The sequence below is a fragment of the Melanotaenia boesemani genome, chromosome 2 (assembly GCF_017639745.1).
Source record: "Melanotaenia boesemani isolate fMelBoe1 chromosome 2, fMelBoe1.pri, whole genome shotgun sequence".
NCBI lineage: Eukaryota > Metazoa > Chordata > Actinopteri > Atheriniformes > Melanotaeniidae > Melanotaenia > Melanotaenia boesemani.
Genome location: NC_055683.1, coordinates 28715192 through 28730921, shown reverse-complemented (window position 1 = coordinate 28730921; position 15730 = coordinate 28715192). Strand labels below are relative to the sequence as shown.

At 39.7% G+C, this 15730-nt stretch overlaps 3 protein-coding genes across 4 annotated transcripts; 2 read left to right on the top strand and 1 right to left on the bottom strand.

The window, feature by feature from the left end:
• Positions 1 to 95: 95 nt before the first annotated feature.
• LOC121649569 lies at positions 96 to 1978 on the top strand. The gene is made up of 2 exons (XM_042000509.1): positions 96 to 438; positions 744 to 1978. Exons 1-2 carry the CDS (start codon positions 198 to 200, stop codon positions 1619 to 1621), a joined length of 1119 nt encoding a protein of 372 aa, XP_041856443.1. The 5' UTR covers positions 96 to 197; the 3' UTR covers positions 1622 to 1978.
• Positions 1979 to 3796: 1818 nt separating this feature from the next.
• On the bottom strand, positions 3797 to 10350 carry ppan (peter pan homolog). Its single transcript, XM_041967078.1, has 14 exons — positions 10124 to 10350; positions 9670 to 9840; positions 9392 to 9493; positions 9260 to 9310; positions 8889 to 9059; positions 8613 to 8689; positions 8174 to 8281; positions 7918 to 8041; positions 7759 to 7837; positions 7442 to 7571; positions 7187 to 7341; positions 6694 to 7104; positions 5932 to 5945; positions 3797 to 5190 (listed from the first exon to the last, which is right to left on the bottom strand). Exons 1-14 carry the CDS (start codon positions 10136 to 10138, stop codon positions 4228 to 4230), a joined length of 2571 nt encoding a protein of 856 aa, XP_041823012.1. The 5' UTR covers positions 10139 to 10350; the 3' UTR covers positions 3797 to 4227.
• A 249-nt stretch (positions 10351 to 10599) lies between these two features.
• angptl6 (angiopoietin-like 6) lies at positions 10600 to 14803 on the top strand. Of its 2 annotated transcripts, none has more exons than XM_042000489.1 (7): positions 10600 to 11204; positions 11718 to 12200; positions 12283 to 12420; positions 12514 to 12721; positions 13584 to 13777; positions 14155 to 14425; positions 14508 to 14803. In XM_042000489.1, the coding sequence occupies exons 2-7, from the start codon at positions 11739 to 11741 to the stop codon at positions 14690 to 14692; spliced, it is 1458 nt and encodes a 485-aa protein (XP_041856423.1). In that variant the 5' UTR covers positions 10600 to 11204; positions 11718 to 11738; the 3' UTR covers positions 14693 to 14803. The 2 variants fall into 2 exon arrangements, with proteins under 2 accessions (XP_041856423.1, XP_041856431.1); XM_042000497.1 differs by lacking the exon at positions 10600 to 11204 and having other exon boundaries at positions 11751 to 11829; positions 11937 to 12200.
• The last annotated feature ends 927 nt before the right edge of the window (positions 14804 to 15730 follow it).

Genomic DNA, 15730 nt, shown 5'->3' with positions numbered 1-15730 from the left:
TTGTTGTGTCGGCGAGGTTTTGCTAAGTTTCCAGTAGCCTTTAGCTTGCTTCGATTTTGGTCTTTGTCAGGTGACGTAACGCTTGTGATAGCCGCTGTGTATTGTGGGCCGAATCGCCATTTTGGATGGTCAATCCTTCCTTGTAAACAACTCAGTAGTGTGCATCGTCTTTGCCTGTTCCAGTATCTTTGATAAAAATGGGACAATGGTGTTGTGTGAAAGGCTGCCGTGCTAAGTCACACGACAAACATGGTAGAAAAGTTGGCCATGAAATTAGATTTTTTCGGTTTCCCACCTGGAAAAGAGGCTTTGGACAGCAGGCAGAGGAAATAACAAAGAGGCGTCGGATGGCATGGGTCGCAGCTGTGAGACGGATGGACATCACCTTCAACAACATATCTCCCTTCTTGCGTGTTTGCTCTCGGCATTTTCACAAAGGCAAGTAGGAAAGATTGCTTTTGTTGTTTGTTTAAATAATGTTACTAAATATGCTCATTCTTTTTGCTTTCTAATAGAAATGCGTTAATCTGTGTTAGATTAGCACAGTAATGTGCTATGAATGATTTTAAATATACAGGTAAACAACAAGAATGCATAATAACACAATGCATGAGATTGTCTCTTGTGCTATGAGAGATCTGATGGGATGGTTAACTGGTCTAGTTAAGTGGTTAAGATTGTGAAATGAAATGGGTGCATCCAATGTAACTAGCTTTTAAATAAATCCAAACATATGATTGCAGGTCAACCAGCTTATGAAATGATGGAGGCTGACCCAGATTGGGCCCCATCCCTACAACTGGGACACACAGCTGTTAAACCCACAAACGCTGCGCGCTCTGCAAGGCGAAGTAGATGGGATCAGCTAAGGAAAGATAGGCTGCAAGCAGCAGAGATGAGGGTAAACCAGGATGCAGATGCAGACCCTGGAGAGCTACAGACCAAGGAGGGGACATCTGATGCTGGAGAGGAAAGTGGTCAGCTACAAACCAGAGAGGAGACACATAGGCCTGGAAGAGAACGTGATCAGCTGATCACAGAGGATGTGACCCAGACTGAATGTAACCTGTGTGTGCTCAGGCGTTCAGAAGTAAACCGCCTGTTGGAAGAAAACCGAGAGCTGCAGTGTGAACTGAATGTGCGCAGGATGTCTGAAGGTTTCTTTGGAGAGGATGATGAAAAAGTAAAGTACTATACAGGTCTGCCAAACCTGGGAACCTTTATGGCATTATTTAATTTTTTGTTGCCTCTCATGCCCAGTAAAAAGAAAATTCTCACTCCGTTTCAAATGCTTCTGTTAACATTCATGCGCCTTCGATTGGATCTGCCTCCACAACACTTAGCTCACCTGTTTCACGTTTCCCCAAAAACAGTGTACAGAACATTTGATGAAATGGTGTCAGTTTTACATGCGAACCTGAGGCATTCAATTGTATGGCCAGATAAAAACACACTAAACTGTATAAAGCAGAAGTATAAGATCTTAACAGGAACCATCCCCATAAACACGGTTCTTCCGTGTGATCGTGAAGAAGGCACAATGTTGGATAAGGTTGTCACTGTGTGCTGTGCCCTGACAAACCGTTGTCTTGACTCTTCTTTGCCTCTCTTCAGAACATAAATAACCAGTGCCAGTTTGGATAATGAAAATCACTCTTCATCACTAATTACATTTAAAAAAATCTTGTGGAGACAAACACTGAACAGGAAATATTTTTACTTTTTAGATTTTTAGTTTTTGAACTGTTCATATGTGTAAGCACCGATACCATAAACTAGGTAGTTTATGTGCATCGATGAGGTCCGAGGTAGTAATGTGGCGTTGGAGCTACATTCCTTAGTTTTGTGGTCTTAAGGATCTTTGTTATTGTCAATAATTTGACCAAATGAACCCAGGCCTCCTTGATAAGTTTGTCCCTGTAAGATATCCTTCTTATTTTTCTCCAGATTGGTGACTGAATAAACCGTTTAAAACGTACTACTAAACTAATACTCCTGTTCTTTGTTGTTTACATCTGAGGTAAAACCAAAACGGCGCCTGTGGGCATGTCTGCTAGTTAGGTCACATGACTGACAAAGACTGAATTCAGTACTTTATTTCAGACATAATAGGTTTATATTAACAACACACACACACACAGTTGAAGAACATTATTTGGCTCCACAATCACAGTTTTCATAATCATTCAACACTATTATTACCTCGCCATGTCCCCCATGACTTCGATTACACGGATGCTGTATGAGGTCCAATGACTCGCTGTAAGAAGTTAAGAAACAAGATACTATCCAGAAAACCTGTAATGATTGTTACATTTCCTTTGGCTTAGTGACTGATAGGATATATACAGGAATGCAGAACTTTGCAGTATTTAATATCTCCAGTCCAAATTTCCATAGCAAATAATCTATTTTGTAGGGTATATCTTGTACAAGGGGCAACGTCCTTAAGAAAAATGAACAGGACAAGAAAGCCCTTGCATTCATTTTATTTTTAAAGTACCAGTAAGTTCTGCCATTATACTGTGCATACAGTCTGTCATGTCCTCTCTCTTTCAAGCTCATTCTGTGTTCCAATGAAAGGTGTTTTGCACAGACGTGATCATATTTTAGTACTTTAAAAAACAGGAAGACATTTACATTACCTTCACTAAAGTTGGAGGCAGCCTTTTCAGTCTTCCAGAATCTGTGTGACATGCCTGTAGCTTATGATATCCTAACATCAGTTGTTTTTATGTATAGATGACTCAGATAACTTATACTTATGACAATAAATATGAGGAAGTTTGGTCTTCATATACAGTTATACAGGGAACACACCTTCTGACACACAGCATTACTCAGCTTGCCAAAATCTGTGTCCCTTGTCAATATAGCATATTATATTTAATAATCAGATGTTTTCATTCATAGATATCTTAAATCACACCTAATCACTACAGTAAATTTAAGGAAGTTTGGTCTTCATTTACAGAAGCTAAACAGGATGTACAAATTGTGGCAGGCAGCATTTTATATCATGATTAATAATCAGATGCTTTTAATTATAGATACCTTACACCATACTTAATTACTGCAGGTTTTATAAGCATTGTATAAAAACAACTAACAACTTGATCTGTGGGAATTGTACTTGATGTGATTTAATTGGATTATAACTGGATAACAGTAGTTTGAATAATAATTGGATTTCCTTCCTAAGATTTGCTATGCTTTGGCACAAAACTGATAATTTGTATCACATATAATAAATATTATGTTTTTTTAATCATAAATACTTTATTGATCACAACTGGATAATTGGCCTCTGCATTTTACCCAAATGTATTTACACTAGAGAGCAGTATAGTAGAATCTAAGTCCTCTATATGAAGAATCTTTTGTAAATACATTTGAAACTTCCTCATATTAACTTCAGTAACCTGGAATAATAATAATAATAACAATAACAATAATAATAAAACATTATTAAACTATATTGGGAGGGGACACGGATTCTGGCAGACTGAGAAATACCATCTACCAGAATCTGTGTATATAACTTTTGTAAATAAAGATCAAACTTCCTTAGATTAGACATTTAATATTTACTGGAGCACTGTGGTCTCAATGGGTAGGATGAAATGTTAGATAACCGGAGCTAAAACTGTACAATAAAGAAAGATGCATGTCTAACTTTTTCCTTAACAATAGGAGCTCAGACATGTTGTGGTGGCCAAGATTTCACGGGGCCAGGTTTGGCCAGCATCTCCCTCAAAGGAAAAAGCAATGGTTATCATCGCTGCAGGCGATCTCACAGCAGCAGAGAGATTTATTCCCAAAAGCATTACAACAAAAAAAGAATTCACCACATAAATTTCCTTACTGTTATAGTTTATAAACATTAAATTAATTTAACTTTTGCTATTTTGAAAGTAACACTGGCAATACAGAGGCTGAGTTTTACTGTGGTGGCAGTGTTACACTGAATTAACTCCTGAATGAAAAAAAAACAACTTTGTAACACAGGAAGACAAACATCTCTACAGCCCCCCCATTTTTTTACAAGAATGATAGAGGAGCAAATGATATTTATTACAGATAATTATGTCTCAGAGTTGGAGTTGGTAATATTGATATAAAAGTGAGTGTAAATTATGCCTTTGCAGAATTATGATAAGCTTAAGATTTTCAGTCTGAAACAAGGATGTACTTCACACAAAAGCCACAAAAAGGAGTTTTACTTCCTCATTTTTCCCTTGCGTTGTCCTCTGTACTTTTTCCGCAGCACGCCACTCTTATACTGTCAAACACAGCCATGTAGAGGATCGGATGGATGCACATGTTCAGCGTTGCAAGTCCTTTGGACACTTGGTACATGTTGTAAACCCAGCAGACTGACTTGTGAGGGCTGTTAATTCTTAGATACAGATGATATGTTTGAAAGATGTGATAAGGCCCAAAGGAAAGTGCATATAGCACGATCACTGAAGAGACTAACAGTGCAACCTTTCGTTTTTCAAGTGTTGTTAAACTGGCATTTTTCCACACCACCCAAAACACAGCACAGTAAGCAATGAAAGTAACCAGAAAAGGAACAAGACACCCAAAAACCGCCAGGAATAATTTGTAAGTGAAGTGATGATATTCAGATTCAGGAATCTGGTCACAGAAGGATACACACAGAGTCTTGTTGTTGTAGGTGTGCTGGCAAACTGAGGCGAATTTCAACACAGGGCAGGAGATGACCCCAACAATAATCCATATGACAACACTGAGTATCTTGGCGTGGACAGGTTCCACGTGGGAGCGAGTAAAAAAAGGCCACACAAGAGCCACACATCGGTTCACACTTATTGCCATGACGAAAAAGATGCTCACGTATAAGTTGGTGGTGAAGAGAAACCTCTCAATTTTACACACAGCATCACCAAACAGCCAGTGTTTCCCCAGGGAGTAGTAGACAATCAGCAAAGGCAAGGTGAGGACATACAGCAGGTCACTGATGGCCAGGTTGAAGGACAGGACGACTCCCGTGTGCCAGTTTCCTCTTTCTCTGACCAGAAGCAGCCACAGAGCAAACAGATTTCCTGCCAGGGCCAGAAGAAACTCAATCCCATATATGGTAGGCAGCACGCCGATCTGAAATTTCTCACATTTAGTGAAATTCAGCTCCATCCTGCTGTCAGCGTAAGTTATTTTTATGAGCAGCTATTGTTGCAAGCCACACCTATAAAAACAGAAGATAGTTTATCAGGTTCAGTCATTTCATGAAGTGGTGTTATTTCTTTCTTCCAGGCCACTAGAGAGCTGACAATAATGTTTGAAAATGTTTATCAAGTTGAAAAGTAGAAATAAAAGAAGCTTCCACTTACTGAAAGACAGATATGTGGCGTGCTGTGGCGTGAGAGGTAATTTCTTGGGTTAAAACTGCTGAAAACATGAGACACTCGGCTATGAGTGAAGTGACAGATGTGAAGGGCTCACGCAAAACAGTCACTTCCTCATACCCACCCACCCTTAAAATACATTTCGTAATTTGAAGAAGCAAAACATCAATGCCTTGTATTAGTCATAGATTTTGTAAGAATGTTTATTTGTCAGACAAATGCATTGATCTCACATGATAAGAAAAAACACAAGTTTTGCAAAGCTAATTTCCACCTCCGGTGTTTGACCATGCAGGGGAAACAGTAAATATAAAATACTTTTCATTTGCTAAATACAATAAAATGAGATGATTAAGCAAACCTGACTCTTCTGCTGCCCATCAAGTTCACACAAAATACTCAAGCATCCAACATCCAGCCTGCTGACATCCCATCACCACATAAACGTAAAAATGAAGCTGATCCAGATATAAACAAAGGAAATGCCTGCCATTAATCCTGTCATTATCATCTCGAGATAGAGAGAAAAAAAAGAATATCTTAAGATTTTAGAGTAGGCTACTTGGTCTTGCTGATCTATAGATACAGTTTGCATAAGAGGAATATGCAGTTTTAGTAGACGGCATAATTCTTAATCCAAATGGGACATTGAATAAGTTTTTCTTTAGTTCGATCACAAAGTATATTAACAACGATATTTATCGGTGCTGTTGAACGTTCAATTTTTCACAATCAAAATAATTTGGATTTCATTTATATATAGCTGCTTACCTACAACACGACGTGCATCGATAATTTGTTTTAGCCGCAAGCTGCTCAAGTTTCAGTTCCATTACGATTAAATTTGTCCTCTTATTCTGGCCAATTCTCAACTGACATTAAGTGAATGTCACAGTTCCTGACTGCAAACTTCAAGTTCCTCATTTGCCTTCAGGGAGACAAGAGAACAAACAACTTAAAAATTCACCACGTTGTTTTAGTTAGAATTTCAGATTTATGACATTTTAATTTTTGCATTTGAATGGAAAAAACACCCAACAGAACATCTCAATGAGGTTCAACAAGGAACTTTAGAAAATGTAAAAATATGTTGTTTTGAGGTTTACAAATACAAATGTTTACATAAAGATAGAACATTTTAATCATACATGTACGACCTGTGAATCTTCTGTCCTTCAGTTCACATTAAATAGCTTCACAAGCATCCACTCAACTCAAGTCTGCACCAGCTGATGGAATAAAGCAAACATTTGCTGCCATCTGCTGCATCAGCGTGGTACTGCAGCCAAAGTCCAGGTTAAGAATCCAAGTTGAAGAGCTCAGCCTTTTCCCTTCCTCGGTTTGAAGCCTTGCTTTGCTCCTGCACCCTTCTTCTTGAAGCCCAACTTGCCATTTTGACCTTTTGATTTGAACGATTTGTCCTTATTTTTCTTTCCATCAAACTTCTTTTTGCCTCCAAATTTATTTTCCCTGTCACCAGGTTTCTTTGAGCCAAACGCTTTTCTTGAAGGCCCCGTTTTCATTCCAGATACGTTCCCCCCATCCCCAGATTTCTTCCATCCTTTCCCCCGTTTATCTTTTCCCATTTTGTCTCTGTGCTGTCCTCCTGGACCTTTCCTTTTTGGCAACTTGGAATCTCTTTCTTTTGAGGATTTTCCAGGGGAAAACTTCCTCTTCTTGGCTGGTCCTTGAGATTTTTCTGTGTTCCGCCTCTTTTTACCGCTCAGGAACATGTCTGTAAATAAAACATCTTAAGTCAATAAAAATGAATTGAAAAAAAATGCTGTGAAACTAATGTTTACACACAGTGCATTCACCTTCATCTGGTTCCTCCCCCACAGCCTGTCTGTAGTACTCTGCATCATCATCAGATTCTACAGCAGCTGTCTGTTCGTCCTGCATTCCTGGATCCTCAACTTCGTCTTCCTCAGATTCTGTTTGCTTTTTCTTCATGCCTTCCAGGCTCCTTTTCCTGTTGACACAGAAGAAAAATACAACCCAAAACATTTGATTCAAACTTTAAACAAGTGAAAACCATGACAAAGGGGCAGATTACTTTAAAGCCAAATTACTTGTTTTCCTCCCGCTTCTCTTTTTTCTGAGCAACGTTCTGTTCCTGTTTTTTCCGGCGTTCCTCCTTCTCTTTCATCTGGGCTTCCTTCCTCTTCAGGGTCTCTTGTATTTCATCCTCCGTCTTAGAGACTGCAAGCAGGATATACAAAAAACATTCTCACTGAAGAGTAATTTGTGCCAAGTATGCATAAAACAAACTAACTAGAGACGAATCAGTAAGCGTTTACTTTGAGAGAAATCATAGAATTCATACCACTTTGATCATCCTGTACGTCTGTATTTATCAAGTAGAAATTAAAAAAAGGTTAAGACTCACTCGTAGAGTGGTAAAGGATGTTTCCTTCACCCATCCCTTCCTGAATCTTTATCAGCTGCAGAGTCATGCGAGGGCCAATCTAAAGACAAAACCATGCAATATTGAGCCAAATCCCAGGCATCACTGTAGCGGTTTTTAAATTGTCCTTTGTTTACGCACTTCAGTCAGACGGACAGCGCTCTGTTGGGATGGCATGTTTCCTCTTCCAGAGTAAGCCTGCGGCAGCTCAGTTATGTTGTCTTCCCCATCTGGCTCAGCTTCACTCTCTGAAAGGTTTGCTCCCCTGCGTTGTTGGAAAGTGCAACGTTTTTTTTTTTTTTTTTTTTTTTAATCAGATTAGAAAACAAAAACATGTTAACCATCTCAAACCCTCTGGACTGAGGGTTTAAGAATTGTACCTACACAAGAACCTTACTTTATCAGCAGTTCACTGATATCCTCAAACTTGGTCATATTTGGGAACTTCTCTTGCATCAGCTTCTTCACTCCACGACTCATGCCCACGGGGACGACTTTCAGGCTGCTGCAGGGTGGGAACGAAATCACTTCTTAAGCCTGACAGCTAATCAACGATTCAAAGTGTTTCGTTGCGTGAGGGCTCATCAGTGCGTTTACTTTGGACGTACATCACTGAACAGTCAAGTCATAATGTGTCATCGTCTGAGCCCAAATATCTCTTCACAATTATCACTGAAAATTAAATCCATCTAAAGTGTAGTCTATCATGCAGTCTTCCTACAACATAGAGCAGCTTTACTCCAGAGTTCAAGCATGTTCTCGCAAAGCGTGTAGACTCGTAAGCCATTTGGACTTAAGGAAACAGCACAATGTTGATATTTGATAATCATACTTACTAGTGTCGAAACTGAATTTCCTGGGATGTTGGATCATAACTAATGAGGACACAACGCTTGATGTTATTGAGGTTTACCTGAAAAACACCATCATTTTTCAGTAGACTTCAGGGTTAAATGTCAATGTGCTGAATAACTTGACTGAAAAATCAGAAAGCGTTTACTTATAGAAAATCTTCACATGTACTCAGAAGACTATACTTTCATCATGTCAGCAAGGCTTTACACCTTGAGTCAAAACACTATGATAAAAAAAGGCTGTTTTACTTTACATACCTTTTGCACATTTATGGAAGGAAACATGTTTTGAAACATGGTAGCCATCAGTTTAACATGCATGCCATCCAGGCCGAAGTTACTGAGGATGAGTAGTGGATGATGCGTGAACTGCTGATTGTGCATCCTGTGCTTCTTCAGAGATGAAACTACATCTTTGATAAGAGAATACTGGGGAAAAGAAGAAGAAAAAAGGTGAAAGTTTGATATAAAATAGGAGAAACCCTAAGTAAACATGACTGGTTGCTCTGGCTCATCAGTGCGTTTACTTTGGAACATCACTTCACAGTCAAATATTTAATATGTCATCAGCTGAACCCATTGTTTTTAGTTTTCTATTTTTATTATTTTGTTTTATTTAAGAGAGTTACCTTGAGGACTTTGAAGTAAAGCATAGGTCCTTTGGGAAGTCGAGCAAGTCTCTGTAAAGACAAAACAGGAGTTATAAGATTGAAGGCAGTTAAACATGGCAAATCTCCAAGTCTGCTGGTTTGGGGTCTCACCATGTTGATGCTGTCGGCAGTTTTTCTGAAAATCATGAAGTGTGTCACTCCAAGTGGTCCTGCTATGGCCACAAAGTCTTTCAAAACATTCTTTTTCCGAACCTAGTTTAATAATATGAAAATCATACACACAAAGAAAGAAAACAGACATGGTAAATGTGTGACAAGAGGAAAAGTTCAAACGAAATCTAAATTTAATTTACACAAGACATTTACAGGCATGAAATACTTTTATTAAAACAAGACGTGATAAATATGCTGCAGGCAGGCTGGCGGACCTTCAGAGACTCTGCGGTGAAGGGTTCCATGACTCGCCGCATGTCCAGGATGAGCTGGCCCACGTTTTTGCCAACCTGACCCCGTTGAAACACGAAAGAGTGTGGGACAGACCCGTAAACCTCCTCGGCCACATGGTTTGCTTCAGCTCTGGATTTCTTCTGATTTTTGGTCTGTTAAGAACAACATTCACGAAATTAATGAAGCACTCAAATATGAAAAACTGCCCGATTTTTAGTAATCGCCGATCATGCCAAGCTTAAAATAAACTCTTCTTGTTAAGTAGAAGAATCTCGCCACACACAATACTACAAACTGCAACTCAGCAATAGACTAGTCTTTGGAGATAAAATATGATCACAACCACAGAATGAAAAATACAAAATATATTCATTGATGTTCAACTTTGGCTAACCATTTTTTTTGCTAACAAGCAAGCACATGCCTGACGCTTACCTTTGATTTCCCCATGTTTTAACTCGATGCAGTCCAGATAAATACCGTGGGAAAACACCTTTTGCTAAGTTATATTTAAACTACCGGGATTAAATAAGTTCATTATTTCTGGAAATGTTATTTTAAACTGCTACAAATCTCTTCTAAGTCAGAACGTCTCCTTCCACATGGTTCACCCGCTGTGTCACACAGTAATATGTCCGTGTGTTTCTGAAACGCTTGCTAGTTCCTAGCTACTCCTCACTGGTACACACACATGTATGCTCCGGGGTCATTTGACAAATTTCCGTTTATTGTTTTGGCCGTTGGGGGGAAGCAAATACACATCGAAGCAACATTGTAATGTGCTGCTTATGTATTTTCAAAGACAAGTCATATTATAATTATTATGGGTTTTGTTGTAACTGATAACATAAACCTAATTGAATTATTTGGTAATTAGGTAAATCATCATTAAATATTGTTACTCCTGCTACTCCACTTGGCAAGAAGAGAGAAGTCTGTCTGTCTGTCTGAAGAAACTAAACTAAATTCAAGTGTGTCAGCAACCTAAGAAAAAAGACATGACAGAAGCATGAAAATGCTTGTGTCATTAAAAGTCCAGTCCAGCTAAATTCCAAGGTGTAATCATGTAGGACTGTAACTTTGTCAGTCTTACAATGATCCCCCCCACCCTTTTTGTGGGGGTAAATTCTGTAGCATCACAGGTTGGTGGTAGAGGGAGGAGACAACCAGATTCCTACATTGAGCACCCAACTAAACAACAAGCTCTGGGAGGCGGTGTCATTGGGATAGTTTGTAATTAGCTGTCTTCTTCCTTAGAAATTCTGAGACGAAGACTTTGCAGATGAAGAACAAGTGTAGCTTCTGAAAAAAAAAACCCAGTTACCAAAATTGCTTTGCTGTAGATTCACAGATTTTCACAAGGAACTACTTCTAATTTTTAATCTGCAAGAAAGAGCAAATTTATGTGTCTCTTAAATATTTGAACATTTAATAATAATAATTAAAAAAACCTTAACATTTGTTCTGCGGTGCTAAAAACTGGAAAAGAGCCGAGAAGACACTTTCAGCTGCCACAGTAAGTTATGAATATTGCTTCCTTTTTTATGTATAATCAATATTCAGCTGGTTGAATATTTATGATGTGTATAACTTGTTATTGTTGCACACGTTAACTGAGCAGTGAAGTGAGTTTTAAAGACATTTAAAATGTGGACAAGTATATTGTTTCATTGGCAAACTTATGCATTTTTAATCGACATGTCAGTGATGATCTGTTTGCATTGTTTATGATGTTTTTGTGGGGCAAACTGTTCTGTTGGCTGTGAGATGGAAGTGTGTTGATTCTGGCTGGTTTGTGTTTACTGTTGCTTCTGAAGTGTTGACATACCAAGTTCCAGCGAGGTGGAAATGTGTGTTCTTAAACCTTTACAAAGAAAAATCTGGTGGACTATCAAGGTCCATAAAATACTCTTTTCTTAAATACAAAATTAATATTAAAAGTAAAAAAAAGTCAGAAATGATTGAGAAGGATTACCTGAACCTTTGTATATATGCTGTGTTCCAATAATATCTTCTTCTTTACTACCAGGTTGTCCTTAGAAGTTAATTAATGGACAGGACTCTGACAGTAGGTCTGGCTCTTTTCCTCACATTTTGTGTGGACATACCAGAAGCTGGAGGATGGAGGGAGTGGGCTAATGGTGAAAGCAAACGGTCATTACGTTCTTCCGATAAAGCAAGCCGTTGTTCCTATACCTTCATTGTTCCACAGCAGAAACTGACTGGGGCTCTCTGTTTGAACACACAGTCTGCAGTGACTAACCACTCAGAGGTGGCAGCACTGCAGGCAAAGCTCAAACAGCAGCAGGAGCAACTTGAGAGGCTCCAGCTCCAACTGGAGCAGGAAGGGTCTCTTGTCATGGAAGTAAGAGCCCTGCGCAAAGAGAGCAACAGCATGAATTCTCGCATCACCCAGCTCTATGCCCAGTTGCTACAAGAAGTCATCCATAAGAAAGACCAGGCTTTGGAGCAGCAAAAAGTGGAGAACCTCCTGCTAAATGCTACAACTCAGGTGAGCAGAGAACTCAAGAGACAGCCATATTATCTTAATGCATATCAATCTTGTATTTGATGTGGATGGTGGGATATCTCAGGCACTGCAGGTGTCCAGTGATTACAGGGAACTGGAGAAGAAATATGGAGCCCTCACCTCCATGATGAGCTCCCAGAATCAGCTCATTACCCAACTGGAGAAGCAGTGTCAGTGCAGGGACTCTAGCCAGTCATCTCTGGTAGGGAACACACTGTCCAGCATGTTGCAGGTGTAAGCTGATTTTCTTTACAAGGACTAAGATTTCTGTGTTGTTTCTTGTTGGTCTGAACAGGCATTGACTAAAACACCAGGAAGCCGGACTGATGTGCATCATAATAACAGCTCTGAGACCAACAAAATAAGCAAGGATGTTCAAAGAGACCAGAGTGTTTTTCCATCCCAGCAAGCAAAACCACGAGAAGCTCCTTCCCTTCCCTCCACTACCACCAGTACTTCTACTGATGCGCCCTTTATTAGCTTCCCTGTCACAAAATCTCCAGGTACATCAGGCTAAAACATATCAGCAACACCTGATTAGACTCAGAAAAGTGTGTATAAATGTGTCACTCTTCTGTCAGAGTTATTTAACAGCTCAGATAAGCAACAGAAACTGATGGAGTCAGTGACCCACTGGGAGAAGTCTTATCTTCCTGGGAAAGCCTAAACAATGTCAAAAACAGCTAGCAGCTCTTATCCGAGTGCAAGCTTTATAACAAACATGTACTTGTAGCCTCAGCCTTTGCTCGAGCTTTATATTACACCTTTAGGATACAAGTGTTTAGCTGTTTGAAATGACAAAGGAGAGGATTTTAGCAGTATTTTTCACATTATAAAATGTCTGGTGGAAGAGTGCAGAATACCACATCTAGTTAATGGGAAATGCTTGCTATGGCAGATCATTAGTTATTATCACTCAGTGAGGGTTATTTTCTCCATGTATACATTTTGTTTGGGCAGATTCCTATGTTCATCTTATCACTGTGACATGAGACACTGAACATGTGCTGGAGAAAGAATTCTCCAGCTTCAAGCAGATAAACTGAAGCTGCACAGCATCTTTGATCTTACAAAGCTCTCTTTTCAAATTGCCACCACTGATGAGGCCTGTTTATAAAGGAGTAAGTTTAAATTTCAGTGACTAAGTTTCAGTTTTATGCTCCAAAAACTCTGTTGCACCCCAGTCCTTTTAACATGTGCATGACATTATCGTTAACAGTAAAAGAGCATCAGTCTCAGAAAATTCCACTATGCCATTAGAAACAATGTCTACTAAATATGATACTTTTCATGTAATCATTTAACATTTTATGGTAATACATATAGCTAATATACTTAACATTTCAACATGTTGCCCTTCCTCAGGGCCATGGTGGGACTGTCAGCACGCTCTGGACTCAGGTGAGACCACCAGTGGTATTTATCTGCTTCGTCCCAGGAATTCCAACCGACTCCTGCAGGCCTGGTGTGAACAGAGTCGAGCTCAGGGAGGGTGGACAGTCATCCAGAGGAGACAAGATGGGTCGGTGAATTTCTTCAGAACGTGGGATCAGTACAAGGTGACTTCATGCAGCTTTTGAAATCAAAACAGCACAGTGAGGGTGATTATTGTTATAACTGCAGAAATATCTGCGATGTTGTTCCACTGCCTCATGCTTTCATTCTAAATGGAAATGTACTGAGAATGTTAACATGCTTTCACGTATTTGGTCTTAACCCAAATCTCATCATGTCCTTTGGGCTATTTTCTGAAATCTCCACCAGAGCTGCAAAATTATAAGGCCTTAAAGGCCATTTGGGGTTACTGGCACTTGAGGGAGTATCATGCATTCAGTAGTTACTTAACATTGCTTAGTTGCCTAACATTCTTCTTCCAAGTCTAAATGAGAAGGGTTCATGCAAATCAAGACTAAAGCAGTGTATTGCCATGTTACAGCAAGGCTTTGGGAATCTGGACGGAGAATACTGGCTTGGCCTGGAACACCTCTACTGGCTAACTAAACAGTCTCAGTATAAACTCCGAGTGGCCCTGGAGGACTGGCAGGGTCGGCAGGTGTTTGCTGAGTATGACAGCTTCCAACTGGAACCAGAGAGTGACTGGTACCGCTTGCGCTTAGGCCAATACCACGGCAACGCAGGAGACTCCCTCTCATGGCACAACAACAAAGCCTTCACCACACTGGATCGAGACAAGGACAGCTACACAGGTCTGTGCCTGCTCAGTAGTTCTCTGTTCTGAGATAACATTTTCACTTAATAATAGTCTCTTTTCTTTTGTTGTGCCATCAGGTAACTGTGCTCATTACCAGAAAGGAGGATGGTGGTATCACATGTGTGCCCACTCCAACCTGAATGGTGTGTGGTATCGAGGTGGACACTACAGAAGCCGTTACCAGGATGGGGTCTACTGGGCAGAATTCCACGGAGGGTCCTACTCCCTCAAACGAGTTTTCATGATGATCAAACCCACATAGCTCCATTACTATCTTTAAGGGAAACACCTTAACTGTTGTGGATGACACAGATAAATGTACAACTGAAACTGAAAATGTTTTTACATTGTATGTATAATAAATAAAATGCTTCAACACAAGGACATTGGTTCAATGTCGACATTGGTAAGGACATAAAAGTGGCCCACAAAGGTCCCTGGAAGACAAGTGTTTGTTTTGCACTTGAGATAGATGTTTATTTATCTATTCAGGGTCTGACATCAAGGTTTTTTTTTAAAGGTCTTAATGGCAAACAGTGATTATCCGCTGTGACAGCGTGCATCATCGTCCTTGTTGTAAAACTTTATATGTGATCATTTTGACTTGCAGAGAAATTGTTATATCAGGGAATATTTATTTGGACATTATAATTATTTTCATTTGAATTGAAAATCTTTTTGACCTCTGTTCTGACTTCTTGGACACTGTCGACTCTTTACTTTTCAGCCATTACTCCTACATCAGTCATTACCCTGTATAATCTCTGCAAGCTTATATCCCTCAGTTTTCCCTGCCATCTGACTGAACTTTACCCATCATTACCCATCATTTCCTGTGCCTGCTCACCTCCGGACTCTGGCTCAACTACTGACCTGCTCTGGCTACAAAAATCACTGCCCCGTTGCTGCAGCATCCTGTAACTTGTTTCTTCACAATACGTCTCTGCATGCGAGTCCCTACAGAATTTGATGGAAGTTCTAGTCCGATTGAAGACTTTACTAACTTGCCTCTCTGTTTTTAGGCTCTTCTGAGAATCACCTTCCAGCCAACACTGCCAGCATTCTCAATTACTGAGCATCAGCCATGTGCATCTGTTAAATCAATTAAAACCTTTTCCTTTTTTATTGCCCCTGCCCCCTTATCTTTTGATTAAATTTGAACCTATTATGTAATTCAAATGACATCTCTGAGTAAAGCTCGCCGGCTGTGACCCCTCCTGTCCATCTGCCTCTCCACCTCTTCCTTTCTCTGAACTGCCTGGCAGCTTTGATTCAGTCATCTGACAAGAAAGGAAGCAAG